At 43.3% G+C, this 26,102-nt stretch overlaps 1 protein-coding gene across 2 annotated transcripts in view; it reads left to right on the forward strand.

The window, feature by feature from the left end:
• Nucleotides 1-26,102, forward strand: part of LMNB2 (lamin B2) — a 42,075-nt gene that overhangs the window by 3,823 nt on the left and 12,150 nt on the right. The window contains exons 1-6 of one of the 2 annotated variants that reach the window (XM_074851292.1): nt 3,848-3,905; nt 4,208-4,362; nt 9,316-9,452; nt 19,910-20,066; nt 20,730-20,855; nt 23,343-23,513. In XM_074851292.1, coding sequence (XP_074707393.1) covers nt 4,345-4,362; nt 9,316-9,452; nt 19,910-20,066; nt 20,730-20,855; nt 23,343-23,513 — 609 coding nt within the window. In that variant the 5' untranslated portion in view covers nt 3,848-3,905; nt 4,208-4,344. Of the gene's footprint in view, nt 1-3,847; nt 3,906-4,207; nt 4,363-9,315; nt 9,453-19,909; nt 20,067-20,729; nt 20,856-23,342; nt 23,514-26,102 lie in introns of those variants that run through there. The other variant, XM_074851291.1, reaches the window with a different exon arrangement.

Below are 26,102 nucleotides of genomic sequence, written 5' to 3' on the forward strand. Positions count from 1 at the left end.
TGGAAGGGATAAGAGGGAAAGACTCCTAGAGCTCTCCTCAGTTCCCTTTCTGCTAACTCCCTGCCCTCCCCTGCAGTGCTTATGATTGCAGCCTTCCAGAAAAGGTGTTTTGATGGGCATGGGAGGGGTTACTACACTGTTTTGAGGACATCCCTCTCCTCTCACCCACAGAAAGGAGAAGTAGGGAGGAAAAAAAGAGAAGATCCCTGGGAGCCTCAGCCACTGACAGCAATTGCCCTTGTGGTAAAAGCAACACCTGCAGGGGTTCCCTCTTCACCTGTATCTTCCCAGATCTGTGGCTGTAGTTGCAGGTGGCTGTAATCTTGTATGTCAGAGCCATCAGAACTTTCACTGTAGTCTCACCTGATCTCCACTTATCTGCCAGTACTGCAGCTACTGTGCCCTTTGTGTGCATCATGTGTAGTACCAGAGCTACTGTCGTGACCAGGATATGTGGGTCTGGTGTTGCCTAGTTGCCACCTGCAAAAATACATGTTCAGATGCTGCTGTGGATGGTGGGTCACTTGAGAGTTGTAGCTGCCAAGATGATGGTCTTCTGGCACTGTAGACATCATCTGGGAGGTGATGGTGGTGATACGCAACACACATCTTCACTGTTTTTGAGAACCTGACTGATGTTCTTGGTGAGTCTGAGCCATAGCTGACTGGCAGTCCTTTGTGAATCTGTAACTGGGTGAATAAGAACATACTGAGCCACGCCTGCTGGGAATATGCTTATGTTTTGCACATTAATGCATGCTAATGAGATTAATGTTTCATCGCCAAATTTGTCTAGACTCACTTGTGGGATGGGGCATGCTTCTTGCCTAGCACATAGGTTTGTTGCCTTCTTGGCACGTTCCCTGTGTCTTCACTGAGTGATGTCTTGCAGCTTTTCTCAAGTGATTTCTGTGGGAGGGTCTGTCTTCATGTCTTTATCCTTGAACTGCTGCACAGTGAGCTTTGAGTGCTCTCAGGACAGGTTGGTAGGTTTTAAAGAGCATCCAGCAGTCCTGCCTTTCAGACTGTGCTATGGAAACATCTCTGGTTCCTTGTCCCCTGTGTTGCCCAATTACAAACTTGAAGACTGCCTTGGTTTTGCCAGCAAAAGAGGAAAAAAGTGAAAGCATGTGCATAAGTGCAGTTTGTAGGGTGTCCAACTTGGCCTCTGTGCAGGAAGAGTTCAGCTTGGGAACATACTGCCATGTAGTGGATTAGGCTGCAGCCTGTCTTCTGGCTCCTGCTGAACTCTGTTTTGAGGTTTTTGGCTTTATTTCTTACATCACCTTCAGGTGGGGTGGGAGGCGTGGTACTACATTTTCAGAGCAGAGGGACCCATTTGCTGGCCTACCCTGTCATCTGCTTCCCAGGGGCTTCCATTCTGGATGTTGTAGAGAGGCTACTGAGGCTCACTTGGCCATATGACTGTTACCTTTGCTGCTCTTCCACGTAGGCACCAGTGATACTGGTGGGGTGACCTGAAAAGGATCAAACATGACTACGTGGCTCTGGATGATTGTTAATGGCATGGGGACCTGGGTGATGTGTGAAGGGGGAAGGGTTTGAGGATGCCTGAGCAGATCTTGCAGAGCCATACTGGATTGCACAACTGCTGTTGGCAATGGGAATTTGGTTTCTGTGACCATGGAACCGTCTTTCAGGATTGACAACTGCTTCAAAGAGACAGGATCCACCTGACTAAGTAGGGCAAATATATCTGCCAACAAGGCTGGTCAACCTGCTGAGGAGAACTTTGAACTGGGAATGATGGGGGAGGGAGAGATTCCTCACAGGTAAGGTCAGGTGAGGAAGTGGATGGGGTAAGCAAGGAAAAGGTCTGGAGTTATGTGAACAGAAGAGAAAGCAACAGAAAAAGGATGAAATGGAAACACCCCAAGCATAGACGTGTAAAGAAGGAAGTGCCTACAGGACAGCGTTGTGGGGAAAGCTCTCCTGCCCTTCCTGGGGAATCCTCACGCTTGGGTGCCTCTCGGCAATGCCCGTAACACTGCTGTGTGCAGCACGGGGGACAGGCGGGGGAATGGGAAGTCTGTGGGCAGTTCTAGAACTCATTGGGATCCGGGATGGCTCGTGTGAGTAGAGTGCTATGACGGATGGATACAGGCTTCTCAGGAAGGTGAGGAGGGGGAGTTGCCCTTTATGTGAGAGAGCAGTGGGAATGCCTGGAGCTCTGCCTAGGGGCAGATTATGAGCTAGTTGAGAGCTTGTTGGTCGGGATTAGTGGGCAGACCAAGATGGGTGACATTGTGGTATGTCTGCTGCTGACCTGATCAAGAATAAAAGGTAAACGAGGCCTCCTTCAGTCAACTGGAAGAAGCCTCACATGCGCTAGTCTTCATGCTCTGCTGGACCTAATACTTAATAAATACGGAAGAACTAGTCAGGAATGTTAAGGTCAGGGCAGTGACCAGGAGACTGTGGAGTTTGGGATCTTTAGAGGATAGAGCAGAACAAAAGCAGGACCACAACCCTGGATATCAGGACGGTAGACTTTAGCCTCTTCAGGGTTCTGCTTGGAAGAATCCCATGGGTTACAGCCCTGGAGAGAAAAAAATCTGTGGGAGCTGGGTTGATACTTAAAGATAACCTTCTCCAAGCTCAAGAGTGGTCCATCCGAACAATCAGGAAATGGAGCAAAGGTGGTGGGAGACCTGTATGGATGAGCAAGGAGGTCCTGACTAAACTCAGACATAAGGCAGGCTGATGTACTCAATGCCTTTGTGTGGTCAGACCAGCTTTCAGGAATCCCAGGCTCCTGAGACCAGAGGGAAGGTGGCACAAGGAAGATTTACTCCTGGTAGAGGAGGATCAGAATAGGGAACATATAAACAAACTGGATATAAGTCCATGTAAACAAACTGGATATAAGTCCATGGGATCTGATGGGTTGCACCCATGAGTGTGAGGGAACTGACCGACATCATTGCAAGGCCATTCTCAGTTATCCTTGGAAGATCATGATGCTTAGGAGAGCTTCCTGAAGACTGGAAGAAAGCTAATGTCATCTTCAGGAGGGGCAGGAAGGAAGATCCAGGGAACTACGGGCTAGTCAACCTCACCTCAGTTCCTGGAAGGTGATGTCTTTGTGTCTCTTATCTCCATACCTGCTTGGACTTTGCATGGCCTCTGTAGGAGTATTTGGTAGGGGATGTTGTTCAAGCCTTTTGGGGTCCTGGCAGACTGACTTATCTCAATCTCCACTTTCTGAATGCTTGTTGACTTTTCAAACCCTTGTTCATGTGCTTGTTCCCTTGTCCACTGCTTCCCTTTTAAAAAAACATAGTGTGACTTTTTTCTCCACTCTGTTGTGCTTATACATGTACCCACTACTTCTTTTTTTACCAGATCTGTTGTGAATACCTGGTTGACTGAGCAAGTCCAATAGGTTATGAAACTTACTTTACACGAGTCATAGTGATTTTTCCTCAGTACGTGCCCTGTAATTGTGTTCTTCAGGTTAATGTCTACTGTACTGCCATGGACTTCAGAGTTTAGTGATAGGTAGATTCTGTTCTATAAACTTATATGGTATGAGTCATCTTCTAATTCTCTAGTACAAAGTGAACTCTAGAATGAGAGCTTGAATAACATACTGATTGATTTAGTTCAAAAAGTGGACTTTAGAAAGCCGTTAACACTTTCTAAATGTGATGGTTTGTTACTGCTTGTTTTGTTGATCTGTTCTATGATACTTCAACTGATGCTTAAGTGCAGAAATCTCTTGAAGATTCCTCTAGCGCAAATACAAGTAAAAACCCAAAAGGTATGTTTTCACTGCGTTTTTTTAGGTGATGGTTCTACATAAACTGATTGACTTGGACCATAGACTGTCATGGATGCCTTTTTCATGAGCAGAGCAAGAGTAATTGCTTTGTACACCATTCGTGACTTCTTCAAGCTTAATTTTTTGGCTTGCCATGTTGTATTGTGATCAATTTTATTTTCTCCTCTCTACACGACCTTAGCTTTTTGAAAAATGCTTTACTATGTCTCATACACTCCTTGTTTTGGTCATCTTAAAATATTTTGTATTTGTGGTCTTTTTAGCCTATGATGATTTCTTTATACAATATTTTTCTTTCTAGAAATATTTTATTTTTCACTGCTTTTTTAACTTGTTTTAACAAATACCTCAGTGTTCCCTAGTTGCCAATTGCAACAGTTGTAGATTTTTTTTTTTTTTCAGCTGAAACCAGGTCATCTGAAGTTCTTGACAGTATCTTGGTGAATCTGCTCCTATGTGGTGCTGAGAACCAGGTGAAGAGTTGCTTTCTCTCTTGTGGCTTCCTGCATTAGCCACTCTATGGCACTCACTACTAGCGTATGAAAATAACAGCTCAGGTATCACCTCTTGGATTACAGTTTGGGCTAATTGAAACCTGATAGAATTACTCCATTTTTTTGCCTCTGATATCCTGTAACATCCCCGTTTTCCTTTGTAGCTGTTGGTCAATAATCACTGTGTAAATCAATGTTGTTTCTGTATTCTGAATGCTGCTTGCCCTATTTTAAAACATCTAGAGCCTGGAAAAAGTGTGTAAGGAAAGGTGACAAAGATAAGCAGAGCAGCAGAATAATTTCTAACCAGGAGCAAATCTGCAAAAGAGATGAGAAGAAACCTGAGGTCTCTTAAGTCATGAGTCCAAACAAAGAGATTTGTCTAGGAAGCAAATATTCAGCATTTCTCACAACACAAAAACTAAAGGCATGAAATGAAATTATCAAGCAGTAGGTCTTAATGCAAGTTAAGTTAATACAATCCAAGTTAACTTAATACAAGTTGTGCTTGTATGATGTGCTCTGTTGTGGAAACCAGAAGCTGAAGAGATTTACAAAAGGATTAGACAAATTAAGAGTCATAGAATCAGAGAGTGGTTTGGGTTGGAAGGGACCTTAAAGCTCATCTAGTTCCACCCCCCTGCCACGGGCTGGGACACCTTCCACTAGCCCAGGTTGCCCAAAGCCCCGTCCAACCTGGCCTTGAACCCTTCCAGGGAGGGGGCAGCCACACCTTCTCTGGGCAACCTGTGCCAGGGCCTCCCCACCCTCACAGGGAAGAATTTCTTCCTTAGATCTAATCTAAATCTAGCCTCTTTCAATTTAAAACTGTTTCCCCTCATCCTATCTCTACACTCCCTGATCAAGAGTCCCTCCCCCCTTTCCTGTATCCCCTTTAAGTCCTGGGAGGCCACTCTAAGGTCTCCCCGGAGCCTTCTCTTCTCCAGCTGAACCCCCCAACTCTCTCAGCCTGTCCTCACAGGGGAGGTGCTCCAGCCCCTGAGCATCTTCGTGGCCTCCTCCGGCCCTGCTTGAGCAGGTCTGTGTCCTTCTGCTGTTGGTGCCCCCAGAGCTGGACCCAGCACTGCAGGGGGGTCTCACGAGAGTGGAGTAGAGTGGGAGAATCCTCCTCCTCACCCTGCTGCCCACACTGCTCTGGGTGCAGCCCAGCACACGGTTGGCTTTCTGGGCTGCCAGTGTACATTGCTGGCTCGCAGTCAGTTTTTCATCCACTGATACCCCCAAGTCCTTCTCCTTGGGGCTGCTCTCCATCCCCTCCTCGCCCAGTCTGGATTTGTGCTTGGGATTGCCCTGGCCCATGGGCAGGACCTTGCACTTGGCCTTGTTGAACTCCATGAGGTTTGCACAGGCTCCCAGCCTGTCCAGGTCCCTCCAGATGGCACATCCCTTCCCTCCAGCATGTCACCACCTCAGTGCGTCGATGAACTTGCTGAGGGTGCGCTCAATCCCACTGTCCCTATCTCCAACAAAGCTATTAAACAGCGCCGGTCCCAACACCGATCCTTGAGGAATGCCACTTGTCACTCCTCTCAGCTTGGACATCAAACTGTTGACCACAACTCTGAGTGCGATCATTGAGCCAATTCTTACCCACCCAGTGGTCCATCCATCAAACCCCTGTGTCTCCAGTTTAGAGACAAAGATGTCATGTGGGACAGTGTCAAAAGCTTTGCACAAGTTCAGGTAGATGACGTAGTATTTGGTAACTACTGGTTTTTGGTGCCTGGAAGCAATTTTTGGCTCTTGTTTTTTTAAATTTTTATAAGATGGAAGTATATGTGAGTGAAAAATCATTGTATTTTTGCCTTGTTCTCTATACTTTTTCCCTTTGGTGTTTTCTACCAGCTGCTGCTCTTACTGGCTTACAGTGGAACGATTGGCATAGGCTTCAAGGATGAGATCTTTCTCAGATGTGGGGAGCAGGAGACAGTGGGGTTGTGGTAACCCAAGCAAAGTTATGAGAAACAACAGATGAAGGAAGGAATTTGAATTGATAGGTTCTACTGATAGAAGATGACAAAAAATGGAAGATGTCATCAGACAGGTTCTTTATTGTATTTGTGAGTGTTTAAGGGCAGGTAGACACTGTCTGGTGGCACTCTGCTTAGAAGTGTGATGAGACAAAGAACCAGAAATGGGCATCACAGGTATCAGATACATTTATTCAACTTCCTTCTCTTGTTGCTGTGGATACTGGGTGTTGTTCCTATTGACTTTTGGTTTTTGTCCAGGAGGGACATGTGAGGGTTATCCTAGGAGGTCCTGCTGTGGTTTAACAGCATCTTTTATGAATGGCTGGAGGTGTCGCTGTACTAGAGACCAAACTAAGTAGCAAATGTAAAGCTGTTAAAAAAGGGAGTGAGCAGAAGAGTGTAGAGTCAAAACAAAGCAAAATCCTATGTGAATACTGAACAGGGGCACTCTTTGGACCATACTTCTCTGGAGATTTTCAGAGAGTCAGTAGACTCTACGTTAAGTTCCTTGCACTAGATCAGAGTTTCTGTTCCCCGAAACATTTCCAGAATTTCTCTCAGTGCTGGGGTAGAAGGGTGCTTTCAATCAATAACTGTCTTGGGCTAGAAGTGTTGTCAAAGCACATAATCCCAGGCTAGTTCAGCTGAGCTGGCACTACTTACTTTCCTTTGCACGTGCTGCTGCATTTGGCGCTCTGCTTGACCAGTGCTGAAAATAATCAGGGTGTTATTTTTTTATGATCTAGAAAGGAGGAGGACATCTTGAACTGTCCTCCAATTCAGTTTGATCGTCTAAAACTTTTATCAGTGTTATCGCGAGTCCATATTCTCTTTGCATCCTGTTCGAGTTCTGGCGCGGGGTATCGTTTGGATTGGGGTTTTTTTTGCAGTGATTGAAGGTGCTACTGCTCCCAGCTGTCTGCTGCCTCCCTGTGCTGGAAGCTGCAGTGTGTCCTTATGTCTCAGTTATTTCTGTCTGCTCAGTGCATTAGCTTAAAATTCTAGTGAAAGTTGCTTTTTGACTAACACTTTGGACTGTGAATTGGACCTGTGTGTTTCCTTCTCATGTTTGTTACTGGAATAAGAGCAGAGAAGAGGTTAACATGCTGCAGGAGAAAAATACATACTAAGCTACCACAACTGGTTCTGCTGTGAATGAATCAGTCCTTTTAATTAAGCAGCACAGTCTCTGGTTCTCTTCACCAACAGGTTCTGAAACACCTTTCATCATGCTATTGTTAGCTCTGTCTGGCTATATTCTCTCTGCACATGAATTGCATTAAGTATTTTCTGTTTAGAATATTGTTGTTTTAGTGGTGGTAAGTTCTGTGTTGTCTGTAACACTTCAAAAGCATAAATTATTTGCTGACTGTTGTCAGTATCACACCAGCAACATCTTTTTGTGTCAGTATTTACAAAAACTTAGGGAAAAAGGCTTTCTTCCTTTGTACCTTGACATGCAATTCCAGTTTATGCCCTGGAGTACTGGGAAGGGATTTGTCCTTGTGTCCTGCACTGTGATTTGGTGTGTGTCTCTCTGAACCTACAGCAATAGAGCCCCAAGTTCCTGGTAGATGTCCTAGGGCAGCACATTTAAGAGTTGACAGGCAGATGGTCTAAAGAAGGGCTTACACTAGAGAGGAAGTGTTGTAGATGCACTACCTGATGGTGCAGAATCAGTGCCTGCCTTTGGGCAATTGTATTTTGTATTGCAATTTGCAAATACTGTATTTTCACTCAAGGATCCTCCATAATGAAAGGTTGTACAGCATTAACATCTCCAGGGTTTTTTTTTCTCGGCATTGTGGAGTGCTGTATGAAAGAGTTTAGCATAGTCATGGCATACTTGTTTGTAGAACTTCCTAAATTTTGTAAGTGATAATACAGAGTTGTGTTGGCTTGTGCCACAGACTGCCTCTGGCTATCAGGTATGGAGAGAAAAAAACAAAACAGCGCTTTAAGTTGTATAAAGCTTGAAAGAATTAATTCTCTAAAGAAAAGAAGAAAGATTGCATGGATAGACAGCCAAGTTGTTTCTGGTATGTGGTATGCTTGTAAACTAAGGCTTCTCAGCCCTCATACTGTCATATTTTAGTTAATTTCAGAACTTTCATAAGAATATAGTCTATCAGGAACTTAATTATATCCTGACTGCTTTTAATCAGTCTTTTTGAAGACCAGATGGTTGAGTCTGTCATTGGTGTCACTCTGATGTTGAAATAGGCGCTCCTAGGAATAGCACAGTTTGCTTTCTTGTTTCTATATTTTATGCTTTGTTATGAAATTTCTCTTCCTAAAGTTGGTACATTTTGCTTTTGGCTCTTCTCACTCCCTGATTGCTGTTTCTGAATTCACATTAGTAAAAGTTCTTCTGGTATCCTTTCATAGAAGCAATAGCAGTAATCTTATATGGCCTTGACGCTTTATCTCTCTGATATACCTTTCAAATAATCTTGCATTCTAAAAAGAATAAAGGTGTGGAAGACTTTGGGGTGCCTTGCTGCGGTCTGAATGGCTGGTTATGTATTGAGTTGGGACAGGGAGACCTCTATAGATCCTTATCCTCTGAGGTTAGGAACAGGAGTGGAAACTCATCTCGGAATAGTTCACATTTCTGTAGTTCATCTAGTTTCAGATTCTTTATAGCTTTATAGTGCAAGAGCAGAAGTGTCAAATTGTGCCGTGTACCTGTATGCCACAAAATAAGTTTTTAAGTGTTTAAAAAACATCTCTCAAAGCAGCAGTATTGGAAATGAATGCAAATAATTTAAGATCTGATTGTAGTGTGTACTGATCTGCTTCAGCTTATCTCTTTGGAAGACTCACACATTTCAAACCCAATATACTTTGTTATGTCCTACTAGGAATAAAAATTAAATCTTCGGGTCTAGATCACATCTAATTGCAGGTGTGTATTAATTGAAAGTGTTTGATATAGAATGTTCTTAAACAACAGAAATCATGCTTTGTTCTTCGATAGTCTTTGGGATGTTCTCTTATCTGAATACTTTTTTCCCCTTAGGTGAGTGGAATCAAGAATCTCTATGAGTCTGAACTGGCTGATGCTCGAAGAGTTCTGGATGAAACTGCCAAGGAGAGGGCTAGATTACAGATTGAAATTGGAAAACTTAGAGCGGAACTCGAGGAATTCAATAAAAGGTAAGGAAAGTACTCCTTTTAATTTTTTTTTTAATTAGAATGAGCAATATTTGCAGTGGGAATGATGTTATTGATACTTCTTAATGTCGTTTGGAAGCATTGCAGATCAGTGAGAAGATACTGGCTTGTCAGAGGGAAATTCCTCAGCTTGTTGGTACAGCTAGTCAGAGCAGATAATCTAACAAAGGTATTTGTAGATATAAGCTTAATATACTGTGATTTGAGCAATTCAGACATCTAGAGGCTGAAATGATCTGTTTTGTCTGCTTCTGTCCTGTTGTACCTTTCCTTATGTGAGCATGCACATATGCAGCTGCTTGGTAAACGGGTCTGAGAAACTGATCTAGATTAAAATTGACCCATCCAAGGAAAGCTAATTTTTAAACATTATCAGTTTTATTGTCGGTTCACTGTGTTGACTGATGGCAGAAATAAAGGAAAAGGGTGGCCCTGAGCAATTTGGGAATATGGAAGCAGCATTGCCGTGAAAAAACATGAAGCTGCAATGTAAGTGTGTCAGAAAAAGACCTTGTACCAACTACATTTTAAAAAAAAAAAAATGCTGTTCAGTCTGTACCAAAGAGAATTGGCCTAATAAACTGGCTACATTGTTCCTACTAGGAAGTTTTTGTAATTCAGTACTGTTTAGTAGTTGAAACTTCATTTTAAAATGAATGTATGTGGTGGCAAAACTATTTTTTGCTTCTGGTTGAATTTTGATATCTGTTTTAGCAGATATACATTTTTCCTGAGCATGTCAGTATGTACATAACCTTTCTATGAACACTGGCCATAAAACTGCTTTTAATCTATCAGTGCCAGTACAGTCTCCCATCTCCCTTCATTTCCATCTAAGTGGTTATAGAAGGAATGAAGTGTTGCCCTTCCTTGTGTTTTTTCTGACTTAGTTGATTTATGATGAAGTATATCTTGTTTTCTCTGTAAACTTTGCTGTATCACTGGATCTTCATTTTCTGTGCTGGGCCCTATTGTTAAAGTCAGCCATTGGAGATATTTTGTGGACTTTGCCCCTAAAATAACTGTCCAAGTATGAAATAGCTGTAGTGTAAGCATCTCTAGTTGAGTAAGTCACAGTAAAGCCCATTGAACTTGGTGCACAGATCATACCAGAAGATATACCTGCGTGTGGTTAGATGATCTGTGTGCTAAAATTTACAGACTGTTACCTAGGCCTTTGTTAACCATAAAAAACCCTGCTATAGTAACTAGGTCAGACATAAACCCCTAAAGTTAAGTGAGATGATTACCACCCAGCCCTACTGTCATGTTCCTATTGGGGCTGATCTCCCTCTTAAAAGCCTTAGGCCAGCGGTCCTAGCATTTATTTCAGATAATATATTTTGCATGACAGTCAGTGTTACATGGCCATCAAGGTTGTCTCTTTTGTCTCGGTGATAGCAAATACTCCACTTGCTTGACTTTTAAAGCAAGCTCCAAAAGTGAGCAGCAGCGGTAACTGGGAGTTTGGTTCACCTCTCCTGTTCTGCAAGATGCTTATTTCTATATTTTGATTAAGGTATCCTAGTCAGAAGTATCTTCACTTGCCAACTAATGAGAATCAGTGCCAATTCTGTTTCTTTAGGCTTTCGATAGCACTAAGAGATTTTTACAAATACTTTGTTGTAGAATGTTGTGTACTTAAAATGATGGAGCTGGTATTTTTCCCTTGGGTCACCTCCCTTGCTCTTTGTTTGGACAATGGAGTTACCCCTTACCAGACACTTCAATGACTGGTTAATTCTACCAGACTAATTTCAAACATTGTTTTGTTTTGTTTTCTGAGATAAACCTGGTTTTCTCTCTTGTTCTTATAGTTCATAGGAGTAGAATTGAATTCTTCCTGACTTGAAAGTGTCTTCTACCAGATTGCTTCCAGTCCCTTGAGACACCTGTACTTGGAGTGTTCTTGGGGTGCCTGGCTTGGGTCATGTGGAAAGTTACATCTGTGACATGGCCAGATTTTAAACATGATTCTTGCAAATGCAGCTTTTAAAAGTCTGTTTGCACAGTGTCCTCCCTGCCCATGCTGACAGTCAGATGGTGCTTCTCACAGGCCAAGCTTGCTTCAGTGCTTTGAGAGCTGTGTGTAGTGGAAGAGTAGGTTAGTGTGTAATTTTATGTTCACTACGCTTACCTCAGTCTCTCGAGCTCAAGACAGAGGAGAAGCTTAAGGATGCCAGCACAGTCTGCCAGGAGGGATCCCAGGCATTGCCACTTCATTGCTTGGAATAGGTTAGGTTGCTGGAACAGGAGATAATAGACTGCCTTGGGACATTTCTCCTCTGGTCTCCCATATGAGAGGGAGAAGAAAAGGGATAATTGGAGTAGGCAGAGTGGAGAAAACATTAGCTTGAACGGATATCTGGGAAATGTTTCTTCAACATTAGAATGAATTGAATTTTAATTGCCAAGTCAGAGGCTTTTCTAGCTATAGGATCCGAATATAGCCAACCTACTGCTTCAAGAGCTGACTTCCTCTTTGTTTTTTCTACTAAAGCCCGGGTTTGTGAACATGGAAAGCCATGAAGGCACTGAGGATGCTCCAGGGAGGCCATGGGGTGTGGTTGGCTGTGGTGACATCAGGTGTAGTTTGTGTCCGTAGGAGCCTTACCCTGCTCTTAGTTTGTTCTGAGGCTGTCTGCTTGCACAGCTCCACTGGACCCGGGAAGCAGCTGTGCGTCTGGCAGCAAGACCCTTGGTCGGTACACAAGGATCTGGGACAGGGCCTGTGGTCTAGGAAAGAACATGTTTTGTCTGTCAGTGTACTGGAGTACAGAGCAAGCACTTATGGTTATGTCTTTCTGCATCTTGTTCAGATACTGACAAATGATACTACCCCAGTATTCTGTGCGAGTTCAAATTCAGCTCTTGGGGTTTGGATGCCGTGGCATGTATTTTGGTCATTTTAGATTTTTTTTTTTTTACACTTATATTACTGATATTTTAACATTTTCTGGGTTGGTTGTTTTGGGGTTTTTTGTGGTGGGTTTTTTTTTTTTGTCCTTGGGATAATTGGACATCATGTTGCCTAGTAAGTCAACAAGAAGCATCCCAATGCATTTTCTAGGGCAGTTTGTATTGGATTCGACCAAAGGTCCATCTAGCCTGGTAATCTGTCTCTGCTAGAAGCCACTCCTGGGCATCTAGAGAAGAGTATAAGAACGGAGCATGTGTAACAAGGCTTCTCTAGAATACTCCTTCAGTCTTCAGCAATTCCCTTCAGCTAATGGACTTCCTGAGGTCCAGCTGGATTCTGTGTAGCAAAGCCTTCATGGGTTTTCATTTCACAGTGTGACCAGTATCGCGAGACCATCTGTTTGTAGTGTTCTTAGACTTAGCAAGGGGATTCTGAACTTATCTACATCTTATATGAAGAAAAACATGTTTTCGAGTGTGCCAGCCCAGCTCCATTTGTTCATTTATCCACTAATTTTTGCATTCTCCTCCATACCTCCTAAGACTTTCTTTTTCAAGTGGAAATGTCTTAGCTGCTGTTTCTAAAGAAGCTGCTCAGTGCCTTCAACATTTTACCCTCTCTGTCATTTTTCCCATTTTAGTGTACCTTCTTGGGGAGGAAGGCTGCAGAATTGGAACTTCAAGATGTGGTTGTACCATAACAGTGTTCAATGTCTTGTTCTGTATTTTATTTACTAGTAATTTCTTAAATACAGTTGCATTTTGAGTGCTCCTGAGCTGCTGATGTGTGAAGAAGGGTAAGTTCCAGACAGGCTTTTACATCAGACTGGGATGTCTCCCAAGACCCCTATGAGTTGCACAGGTGCTAGAAGTGTTGTGTGGTAACCAGATCTGCCATGGCCTCTTTGGGCAGAGGTAAGGCCCTCACAGAGCCCTACCCTCTGGATGTGACCATCCAACCAGTCCTCATCCACCGAACAGTCCATCCATCCAATCCATCTCTCTCCAGTTTAAAGAGAAGGATGTTGTGGGGGACCATGTCAAAGGCCTACAGAAGTCCAGATGGATGTCATCACTAGCTCTTCCCTTGTCCACTGATGTCACTCCATCATAGAAAGCCACAAGGCTGGTCAGGCAAGACTTGCCCTTGGTGAAGTCTTGCTGGCTGTCTTGAATCACCTCCCTGTCCTCCATGTCCCTTAGCGCAGCTTCTAGGAGGATCTGTTCTGTGATCTTCCCAGGCACAGAGGTGAGGCTGACTAGTCGGTGGTTCCCAGGGTCCTCCTTTCTACCTTTTTTTAAAACGGGTGCAGTGTTTCCCTTTTTCCAGTCACTGGGGTCTTCACCTGACTGCCGTGACTTTTGAAATATGATGGAGAATGGCTTGGCAGCTACATCAGCCAGTTCCATCAGGACTCTGGTATGCATCTTGTCAGGTCCCATAGACTTATGTATGTTCAGGTTCCTCAGGTGGTCAGAAACCTGATGTTCTCTTGTAGTGGGAGGGACTTTGCTCCCCCAGTCCCTGTCTAACTCCTTGAACAGCTGGAATTTTTCTTTCAGGATCCCAACTTTATTCTTTGCCTGACCCACATCGCTCAGGACTGTGATCTCCACCAGTGCATGATCACTGCAGCTCAGGCTGCCTCCAGTCTTGACGTCACCAATTTGCATTGGTGACCATCAGGTCCAGAATTGCATCCCCTCTGTAGGGCTCTCTATTACCTGGCTTCAGAAGTTATCCTCAGCTCATGCTGGGAGGCTCCTGGATTGCCCACAGCTCTCCACTGCTTTTCCAGCGGATGTTGGGGTGGTTGAAGTCCCCCAGCAGGACAGGAGCCTGTGAGCGCGATGCCTCCTGTAGCTGAAGTAAGAAAGCTTTTGTCAGCAGGCTCCCTGTGATTGGAAACACCAACCACAAGGTTCCCTTTGTTCCCTTGGTCTCTAGTTCTTACCCATAAGCTTTCAACCTGCTTGTGGCTATGCTTCAGAAACAGCTCTTTACAACCTCTCCATTTCTTGAGTTAGAGGGCAACTCCTCTGCCCCTCCTTCTTTGCCTGCCCCTTCTCAACAGCGTGTAGCCATCAACAGCTGCACTCCAGTCATGGAATTTGTCCCACCAAGTTTCAGTAATGGCAACTGGGTCGTAGCTTTGTTAGCAGCATTGTGGCTTCCAACTCCTCCCGTTTGTTGCCCGTGCTGCATGCATCGGTGTAGAGGCATTTCAGCTGGTCTGTTGGCCATATCGCCACCTTAGAGCAACACATCTTCATTCCTTTGAGGTATTTCACTGGTGTTACCCTGTTGGCTCCTATTACCTCAGGAGCCCCGGGCTCATCTCCCTAAGACTTCCAGTGTGCTCCAGTGTACTCAGCACGTCTCAGAGCAATAGGCTGAGGGCCCTTGCAGGCACCCTGTCCCTCTAACCGTGGTGTGTCATCCCACCGCTTGTCATGGGCAAGCCTGGTGCTGTCGCCCTCCCCCTTCAAGTCTAGTTTAAGTCCTGTTCAATTCTAACTTCTTTAGAGGAGCTTTGTCATAGAGTGAAACTAGTTTTGGTTCCAGGTTATGGATTCATCTGCAGAAGACCAGAAGGAGCTGTTGGTTAAGATGTTAGTATCCATACACATTTCAATTCAGTTTGCAAATTAATAATGGCATACATGACTTCCTGACATTGCAAGTGGGATTCAAATGCCTGAACATCAAAGTCTCTTGCTGTGTGAGCCAACACAGGCAGGACGCAGGAACAACCACAAAACCATGGATGAAATGCAAGGAGTAAGTTTATTCTTGTTACCTCATGACAGAGGCACACAGGTGGGGGTGCAGGCACTGTGGAGCTCGGTCCTTGTTAGTCAGAAAGAGGAGAAGAAAGAAAAGATCTTGAACCTGCTGCTTTGGACTGTATATATCAGTGATTTTCACCGGCATGGTTTTCCACCGTGCTTTGATCTTTCCCACAGCAGGGCCAGAATCTCAAGGATGTTCGATAAGGTGCCTCTGAGTCTCTCACAGGCCTGTGTTATCTAAATGCAGAAGTTCTACCTGTTAAAGCACACAAAGCTAAACAACAATTAGTGTGATATATGTGTTTTTGACACTCCAGCTGCAAGTCACTTAAGCATGTTTACAGTCCTTCTCGCCAATCTTCCCTTGTATTCCCACACTTGCTGTAGACACTGTCAGATACCCTGTGCTATGGTACAAACCTCCCACGGGTCCTTTTTTGTGGCTTGTGTGCCGTACGCTGTGAATGTCGCAGATATCCCAGGGATTAAGTTGAAGCATCCAAATCCTATCTTAACTAAACTTAAAAGGGTTTCCTGTGAGGGAGGCCTTCTGGGAAAATACCTTAATTTTCCAACTGTCACCTTCATTGGTGTCATAAAACTGCATGTGTTCTTTAATTGTTTTTGTGTGGTGGGTGTTTTTTGTGGGGGTTTGGGCTTTTTTTGGTGTTACTCACAATATACATATTTGTCATTGTCCTTACCATGTTCTTTGATCAGCAGTCAAGTTACAATCAATGACCAGGTTCCAAATGTAAATTAAGAAACAGAAAACACTTTGAGGTAGGGGCCTTCACACTGCTTGGGACAATTGTTTTGCAGTGAAAACTAGTAGATAGAATTGTATGTGTGTATTATTTACAGCTTTTAGTTTTGTTGCAAGATGCCAGCAAAATAAGAAAGAAACATCCTGAAAAGAAAATGAACATGAGACTTTTTCAGGAAAAAAACAAAAAAGCACTTTTTTTCTAATGTGAAAAAAACAACCAACCAAAACATGCATAGTATGGTTGATACTCTAGAGAGAAGGGATGTGCCATCCGGAGGGACCTGGACAGGCTGGGAGCCTGTGCAAACCTCATGGAGTTCAACAAGGCCAATTGCAAGGTCCTGCCCATGGGCCGGGGCAATCTCAAGCACAAATCCAGACTGGGCGAGGAGGGGATGGAGAGCAGCCCCAAGGAGAAGGACTTGGGGGTATCAGTGGATGAAAAACTGACTGCGAGCCAGCAATGTACACTGGCAGCCCAGAAAGCCAACCGTGTGCTGGGCTGCACCCAGAGCAGTGTGGGCAGCAGGGTGAGGAGGAGGATTCTCCCACTCTACTCCACTCTGGTGAGACCCCCCTGCAGTGCTGGGTCCAGCTCTGGGGACACCATCATCAGAAGGACACGGACCTGCTCAAGCAGGGCCAGAGGAGGCCACGAAGATGCTCAGGGGCTGGAGCACCTCCCCTGTGAGGACAGGCTGAGAGAGTTGGGGGGTTCAGCTGGAGAAGAGAAGGCTCCGGGGAGACCTTAGAGTGGCCTCCCAGGACTTAAAGGGGCTACAGGAAAGGGGGGAGGGACTCTTGATCAGGGAGTGTAGGGATAGGACAAAGGGTAATGGTTTTAAACTGAAAGAGGGGAGACTTAGATTAGATCTAAGGAAGAAATTCTTCCCTGTGAGGGTGGGGAGGCCCTGGCACAGGTTTCCCAGAGAAGCTGTGGCTGCCCCCTCCCTGGAAGGGTTCAAGCCCAGGTTGGATGGGACTTTGGGCAACTGGGCTAGTGGAAGGGGGTTGGAACTAGATGGTCTTTAAGGTCCCTTCCAACCCAAACCATTCTGTGATTCGGTATATTTCTTAACATGTACAATTAGTACCTTGAACACAACTCATGAATTTAGATTTTTTTCTATTGAGCCAGGTTCATAACTAGGTTCATAAAGCAGTTGGTAGTTTCACTTTATAGAAGTCAGATATCTTTAGGATGTTCTAACACTGTTCATATGATACAAGGAACTGCTTAACCTTTTAGTTTAAATATGTTTCTATTAGGAGTAGGGACATATTTTAAATCTAGGTTCAATATATTGTTGTAAAAATAGATATTCTGATACCATTCTGAAGCAAGTATGGTTCTTTCCTATTATGTTATGTAACATCTTCCAGCACTTTATGTGCATCTTTAGCTGCTTGACAAAACTTGACTGCTTGAGGGAGGGAGGGGATGAGTGGAGGAGGTATAGGTGGGAACACTTAATTTACTAGTGAGATGCACATTTTTGCATTGGTGGAACTGCACCCTCCTACAAGGCTGCTGAACCAGACCTGGTGTAGTGATCAGGATGCATTCAGTATAGCAGAGGTAACTTGAAGGGCCTGGTTAAGGAAAGTCTCCTGTCCTGATGTTCATGGAGTATCTGTTCATATCTTTACTGGTGTCACAAGCCCCCAGGTCAAGCAAAGCCTGGAGGTAGATGTATGAGTCCTCAGCCGTCTGCTCCTTTCAGCAGTATTCCTGCTTGAGCTGCAAGCTCCAGCTCTGAGTTGTGTGACTGTCTTGCTGCAACTTTCTCTGCCTGCTACCCCATGTGATCACTCAAATATTTCCCTTGAGCAAACTTGGCTGCTTTCTGGAAAAAAGAGCTCTAGAGGGTTACCCTAACCTACCTGCTGTCCTTCAGAGAGCGTTAGCACATCTCAACAGATGCAGAGACTGCCGTTTGTAACTTCTAGTCATCTCAGAGATCCCCAAAAGCAGGTTGCACCTTTGCAAAGCCTTCTGTCGATCTTTTGCACGAAGACAATAAATGAGGCTGAAATTATAAATGCAAATAAAAATACATATGAAAGCAGCTTGGGAGTGTCTTCCAGTGTCAGTGTTCATGAAGGAGCAGAAGTTACTTATCACTGTCAGGAATTCTTTCTGGTGCTTTGTCGAGCTGCATGTTGAACACTTCTATTCATTCCCATCTCCCTGGGAATACTTGCATGCTGCCGGGCTTCTGCAGGTGGGAGGACGCTCTGGGCTGTGTAAGCATGCACTGCTGTTCATACTCGGTGTGAGGTGGCATTTGCCCTTTAGGAACTGCACAGACAGAAGGTTTCCAGATCTGATTGTCTGTGACACGTATGCAGTGGCTTGTTTTGCTGTGCGACATGTGTGATGCAGGGGCACGTGTCTGCAGAGTCTTTATTTTGAAGGCTTTCTGGTTGCTGCTAAATAACTGTCTTAAGTGGAAGTCATGTTTTGTCTATATGTCTTCTACGAGCTGCTGAACTTGAAGACACTGCACATATGTTGCAGAACAGGGCTCTCGGTGACAGATTGGACCATAAGAAAAATTGGTTACAGTTAAATGAAAACAAATTCAGAGATCTGCACCAAGGAATGCAGAGAGAGCACATGAGCCTCGTAGCTAGAGCGTATCACAAAATGAGTGTGTTGATTTATTCTGTAGTTAGAAAAAGATGCACATCATGCTGAGGCATTTAGAGAAATAATGTCTGTAGGGCACACCAATACCCCATAAAGCAGGATTTTTGTAAAATAATTCTGGGCATTACATTTTGTTAGAGTTATCGGCAAGTTAGAAATTCAGGAGGACAATACAAGTGATCAGAAGTTTGGGAACCAAGACTCAGAATTTGGCCTGGGGAGCAAGGTTTGTATAATCTAGAGCAGTGATTTTCAGCTTTTTTTTTTTTTCCCTTTGCAAATACAGTGTTTTTTCCATGTTTGGAGTTGCAGACTAAATACAGAGTTTTAAAAGCCTATAGGTAGTAGGACTTCTCTTCAAAATTATTTCTGTGGGCCCTTAAAAGCAGCTCACTGACCACAGGCTGGAAATTACAGATCTATAGAAGAGAAGTTTGAGGAAAGGGAAGGAACAAAATGAATTCTAAGATGGTTTAAAAGAAAAGACCAGAAAGCCATTCCCTGCATTCTTAGTGGTGTGAGACTATAATAGCAAGCTTAAACTGCAGCAAGGAAGGATTACTTCACATAACAAACCAGTTTTTTAATTACATAACATGTACCTAGAGAAGCTGCAGAAAGTTAGTGTGGTAGAGGAGAAGGTAGACAAATACTTGGTGGGCAGGAGGAAGAGGTCCTTGATGATTTCTGTGAGTTGGATATAACAGCTCAAATAATCATATTTAAAGTGACCAGAGTTGCTTTGCTCATAATGAATGCTGCTGAAGAAACACTGGTTTATTCCTGGAAGGTGGACATTTCTATGGTGGATTACTTTACTACATTGTATGGGAATACATCCTAGGGAACGGGCTTGGCCACATCAAGTACAAAACATGGGGGATGCTCATGGGCCTTTTTGGGAGATGCACGTGCTCTGCTTCTCAGGGGCTGTAGTCCACAGTGATAGATGTCAGCAATTAAATTAAATTAAAAAATTACTCTTCACACCTTGTGTATTAAAGCAGCTTTATTGTTACCTCTTAGCTGTCAGAGTTGCTGCCTTCTTTTTTCCCCTTATCTGCCCATGATATACCTCCTTCTTTATTAGGCAGTGCATTTATAACACATTGGTACAAGCTGAGAGTTTTAAGAGGTGTTAATGATTACTTTTACTGGCTGCATTTGCAGGTTACTCTAGGAGCCACCTAGTGGTACACTAATCTTAAAATGTGCATAATAACAAAATACCTGTAGTTGTAACCAAGACGTGCTCAAGATGTATGTGCACCCATGCATAAACATAATTAACTTTTGTTTTTTCAGCTACAAGAAGAAAGAGGCAGACTTGTCTGTGGCTCAGGGTCGCATTAAGGATCTTGAAGTGCTGTTCCATAGAAGCGAAGCAGAACTCAACACTGTCCTGAATGAGAAACGCAGTCTGGAAGCAGAGGTGGCTGATTTGCGTGCCCAACTTGCTAAGGTACAGCAATGCTTACTTGCTTTAGCACAGGAGAGACTATTTATTGTAAAACTTGTTACTTTTCTTTGCACTTAGTTTATAGTCTGAACGTTGTTGATGAGCTTGCTTACTGCTGAACCTTTGCCTGCCCCTCTTGGATATAAAACTAAATTGTAAGAAACCTCTGTAAAACAACCAAAGCAACATGGTGTTTTAAAAATTTTGCTGATCAAAAGCTTTTATTTAAAGATTTCTGGCATTTCTATATTCATGAGGTATCAGGTTACTAGATGTTGTCCTTTGTAAGGTCCTGCATAATTTTAAACTTACACTGGAGAACCTAGTGGGACTACGCTAGCAAGGAAAAGAAAACCATGCAACATATTGTACTTGAGGAATTAATAATCCTCAAATCCATTATCATACTGTATTGAAATAATCCTACATTTAAAATAACTGGTATACAAACACGAAAGCTTGTTTTAAATATTCATAAGCACACACACACTCTTTTTTTCTTTTTTGTTGTGTTTTTTTTTTTTTTTTTTTAAAACAGAGGCTTGACATTAGATTTGTTGTTGTGAATAATTAGTCCAGAGATGTTAAATGAAGACCATAGAGGGATTACGGATGGAAAATAGGGATCCAGACAATTAAATCATTATCTTTAAAATTCTTTACTAGGCTGAAGATGGTCATGCTGTGGCTAAGAAGCAGTTGGAGAAGGAGACACTAATGCGTGTGGACCTGGAGAATCGATGCCAGAGCTTGCAAGAGGATCTGGATTTCAGGAAGAATGTGTTTGAGGAGGTATTATCAACCTAGTATCTTATGATAGTCTGAAGTTTATGTAGCTTTTATTCAAATTGTCTATAAGCAATTGCTAACTAGTCCAGGTGGGGAAAATAAGTATTATCCTTGCTATAAATGGATTGAGTAATAAAATAGTTCAAGGTTTTGCAAGAGTTACATGGTAAATCAGTGGCAGAGCTGGCATGAGAGCTAGGTGACAAGGGAACCGTTCCATGGGCACGTGAGCTAATGTAGCAGCTGACTGCTCTGGGAAAGGGAAGCTCTTGTTCTGTCTCTCTGGACCTGGTTGCATGGCCCTGTGCCTTACTTTTGCCAGCTTTGGTGATTGTTGGACCTGTCTATAACCTGTTTTCGTTGATGAGAACAGTATGCAATGCCCCTGCTTCTTGCAGTGGTGGTTTTCTGAAGGGTAGTTTTCTGCTTCTTTAGTGAGTTGAGTTGGCTTGTAGTGGTTCTAGTGAGGACCAGAGCTTTCGTAAAGTAAATAGTGGGAATGCACAGGTGGGGATTGGGAAGGGGAAGCACAACCTCCTCTCTGTGCCAGAGGCAAAGTGTTACGTCAGTGGATTCCATCTTGTGAAAAGCAGCTCTGACCTTTGGTTCTTCTGCAAGCTCATTCAGTTAGTGGCTGCTGAGCAGCTGCCACGTGCTTCTGCCCTTCATCTCACCGACGCTAGTTGTGATGTTTAGCTCACCGTGCACCAAACCATTTCAGCCTGATTAAGTAGTAAAATACTTAAGGTTTTTTTGGTTGAGTTTAATTTTTGCCAGCTTAGTGGCTGAGTTATGTCTTCCCACGGAATCAAATGAGTGCCCAGACGGGATGCAGGGATGGGGCAGGGCTGTGTGGCTAGGGGCAGGGGCTGGAGCAGGGCAGAGAAACCAGCCAGGTAGATCACCCTGAGTGGTACTGAGCATTGTCTCACTTCCAAGCCCTGGAGTAGTTGGATTGCTGTATGCATCTGCAGTGACAGACCCTTGCTTGGTTGTAGGGCCTTAAAATAACTTTGCTTCCTGAGGAGAGTTGTGGTCCTACTGACTAAAGGTGAAGCTAAATGAGACAGCAGAACTAATCTTAAGGCTTGGCTATGGCAAAGTGGGGGTGTTCCTTTAGCCATCCCTGGAGCTCTTTGATCCTTGTATGGACCAATTCAACACACAAAGAAAAAAAAAAAAAATTGGTTTCCTTTAGGTTAGTGAATTCATTTGGTTCAGTGAAGGGTCCAAAGCTCTGTTAGAGTTAGAACATCATGACTGGGAGTGTGGCAAGTGAACCCTGCTTATTCTAGAGGTGTTGAACTGCGGGATCAACTCAGCCCTTCACCCGACACTTTGTAGTCCCCCAGGATATTTTTATGGCCTCTGAAGGGTCATTGCCTACAGTTACTGAGAGACTGCTGCTTGCTAGTTTTGTTGACGTAAAAATTCACCACAGAAGGGAAAGCATCTTCCAGATCACGTCAGGGCATATTGCTGTGAGTAGAAGGGCACGTTTCTAAGAGTCTATTTTCACATGCAGAGCATTTCTGCAAAACAACTAGTAAAATCACTCTGAATTTGTGTTAGCCTGCTATGACTCCAGTTTAGGCGTGCAAAGTGAGCCTGGCTTCACTTGCCTGCTATTCCTCCTCATGGCCCTGCTGCTACCTTCAGGCCTTCTGCCAGTGCTCGGAGTCACTCCCTTGTTGTTGGTCCTGCCCTGAAGGGAGAAATCCCTTCTTTCTCATACCGTGCATTCAAGCCTGGCCAGGTCTCTGCTGGGCTCAGCGTGGGTGAGTGCATGAGTAAGTCTTGCCTCACTAGTTTGGGACCAGTGTTCTAGCCACAGAGAACTCGTACTTCTCTAAAAATGAAAATTTATTAGTACAAACTCTGACTAGAAAAAATTACATTTCTGTCTTCAGGATTGCTTGGGTTGCTGCTTTATTACTAACATAATCAAAATCTAATGAGTAGAGGTCATCCAGTATATATAGAGAGAGATAAGATCTGCATATGCTTAAAAGTGAGATTTGAAGATGCAGATCCTCTCTATAATTATTTTTTCAATATGTAATGGTTACAAAAGGTGTTCACTTTTATCTGACTCCTTGTTGACTGCTATCGTAATGTAGGGATGTATGTTGAAAAGATTTGTACTGCAGCACATGGAAACTCTCTGCTGTGTAAAAACTCATGTTTTCTTCTCCCCCCCTTTTGACTTTCGTAGCATAAAACAGCTCCTTACTTAAACCATATACGACTATTTTTAAACCTGTTTTGAAGTGTAATCACTTTTAACAATTATATCCTGCCAAAAAAGAACAGTAACTTGCATCTGTTAGTACATGCAGCAGTTCTTAGGCTTCAGTGCCTTTAGTACTGTAGCTCCTATATACTAAATAATTAGTACTGAAATAGTTAATTGTTGTCTGAATGTAATTGCTTGTACTGTTTACCCTAATGTGGGAATTTGTCCTCCCCTTTTTTTGTGTGTCTGTGTAGGAAATAAGGGAAACAAGAAAACGACATGAACATCGTTTGGTCGAGGTGGACACTAGTCGCCAACAGGAGTATGAATCCAAAATGACTCAGGCCCTGGAGGATCTGCGAAATCAACATGATGAACAAGTCAAGCTGTACAAAATGGAGCTTGAGCAGACCTATCAGGCTAAGGTAACTGCTGCCCACAGCACTGTCTGACAGGAAGTCCAGTTGGTGAGAGAAACCATTTCCATCAGCCCTACTGCCTTTATGGAGACAAGTAATTATAATGTGAAGAAGCTTTGTCCCAGTGTTCAAATGCCTCCTCCGGTGCTTACGCACAGGTGCATTTCCCAGGGAGGTTATAGCCTGAGGGAGTAGCTAGGACTAGCTTTAGCCAAGAAAGGCCAGTTTGTGAGAAAACACATGGAACTATTGGTCACTGCATTTTTGTGGCCCTCCTCTGCACCTGCTCCAACAGGTCCATGTCTTTCCTGTGCTGAGGGCACCAGAGCTGGATGCAGTACTCCAGGTGGGGTCTCAGCAGAGCGGAGTAGAGGGGAAATGTGAACATAGGAGTGTTTAAGAAACTCCAGGAGAGTGTTTCTTAAACTTTAAAATATTTGCACTCTTCTGGTTTACCTGCCTGTTGTTGTGGATGAGTAAAATACACCTCACTCAAAAGGGAGAAGAAGCAATATGTTTTATTGAGGTGAAATAATAATTTGACAGAGTTCCAATAAGTTTCATGGAATTTAACAAAGTTTAACAGTGGTTTGACAAGGTTCAGTAAGTTTGATGGCAAGGTTCACCTTATTAATTACTGTATGGAAGGAATATACAAAGAAAAATTAAGTTAGAATGATTCACACAGACACTGGAGACGCAAAGAGTAAGGAGAACCCTCCCGTTGAGTCATGAGGTTCAGAGTGGAATTTCTTGCTTTCTAACCTCTTTTTGGAGCCTAGGTGTGGGTGGATCCAATTTTAGTTTCAGACTTGGTCAGTGGTTTATGTCTAATAGAATTATCCAGATAATGTTTATAATAATACTGAGTAGCTACATGGATTAGTAATGTTTCACAGTATTAATTCAGCATGCGATCAGTCATTTACCGAAGATCTGTGGCAAATAAGGGGTCTCTCTGCCTTGGGTAAGGAAGGGTCTCTTAGTCTCAGGTAGGGAATCTCCAACCTTGAGAGGCATCCCTGCTCAAGTAGGGTCACCTGGCGTGCAGTCCAGCTGGGAGAGCTCAAATTGGGCCCATCCTGATGGTAATATTTACAGGGTGAAGGAGTTGGCTGCTAGTCAGTAGTATAGACAAGATAGATGTCTTTGGTTTAGCTCTGGTATCTGTGTGCTTTAGTTATCTTGTACTTTTGGGTTTCGAAACCAGCTTTCGAAATATTTTTCAAGACACCTTCACTCCCCTGTACATGAGCCAGGGGCTTTCCAGCTTGCAAGTTCACCCCAAGGATGTGAGACTCGTTGCTCCTTTGTCAGCCTGAACCAAAGCACGGCTGGGAGTCAAGTGTGTCCCTCACACCTGTGTGAATCCCAGTTCATCCAGCACTGGGGACATGGGAGGAATGGCAGCTTTGTTATTGGTACAATTGCTGGTTACAGGTTTGTGTCATTGTTCTTGGTTTTTGTTTTTTTTAAAAATATTCATTGTCCTACCTGAAGGAATTAGGCAGCTGCCAGTTTTCTGGTTATTGAAAATACTTGCCAATAATTACAGCCACTTCTAATTCTCTTGCAGTGGAGAAATTATGGTGCTTCTAACATTATTCTCCCCCACCCTTCACTGAGATTCCGTTTAAATTCTTTGGTTTGATTATTTACAGTTTGAGAAACATCTACAAATATTTAACTATTTCTTACAGCAGCAACAATGTAGATAATAGATACTAAAAAGCAAAATTAAGTACAGTTAGCAGTCTTAGCATTATTCACAGAAGTTAGGAACATGCAATATTTTTATACAACGAGATATTTGGATTGCCTTGTCACAGTCCAAAGAAGATCCAGGGTAGAAGATGCCTAGTAGAACAACAACAACAAAGTCTGCAAAATACAGACTTGGAGAATGAAAGAATAACAAGATTTGAACAGGGAAATGAGTAAATTAAGCTGTTTTTTCCCCACATAAAAGATGGTGGTTGTTATGGGTGAAGTTGGAATGCGAAGGTAAAAACAGGCTTAGCTGTGACCTTCGTTCTGTGGATTTCTGGATAAAGATGTGTCCCTGTTCAGGGAGAGCCTGAGCTGTTAAGGAATATAATGTCAAAGTAAATTGTTTAGTTACTGAGCTTCTCCAGGATGAGGGAGTCTTGGCAAAAGCTCACTTCTTGCTCTAACCATGATCTTTGATAATAAGCAATAGAAATTCTAAATCTGCAGATTTGGCACTATGCCAGCATGAGTGTAAGGAAGTGAATAGTTACCAGCATTCAAATAATTTTTAATTTTAAACTTTACAACACGTGGAGTATATAGTTGACTTGAAGTTCCTTCAAAACCCTTAGCCTAAAGAAGGCTCTATGTGTGTTTTCTTTCCTAGTCAGAACCTTGTGAACAGCAGAGCTGATGATTGATTTTATAGAGCTTTGTGCTGTGTGACAAAAAGAACATGTTCTGCCTGTAACGGTTCTTAGAACTGGAGCAGTTTAGTTCCTGGGTGGATTCCATGGTGTGTAGCAGAATGATTGAACTCAAGTTGCAAGGCATAAAAAGGATGCTTTTTCTAGCTATCTACTTCTATCAAACTTAGTGTGTAAT

Source organism: Strix uralensis, chromosome 27, assembly GCF_047716275.1.
Source record: "Strix uralensis isolate ZFMK-TIS-50842 chromosome 27, bStrUra1, whole genome shotgun sequence".
In the NCBI taxonomy this organism is placed as follows: Eukaryota; Metazoa; Chordata; class Aves; order Strigiformes; family Strigidae; genus Strix; species Strix uralensis.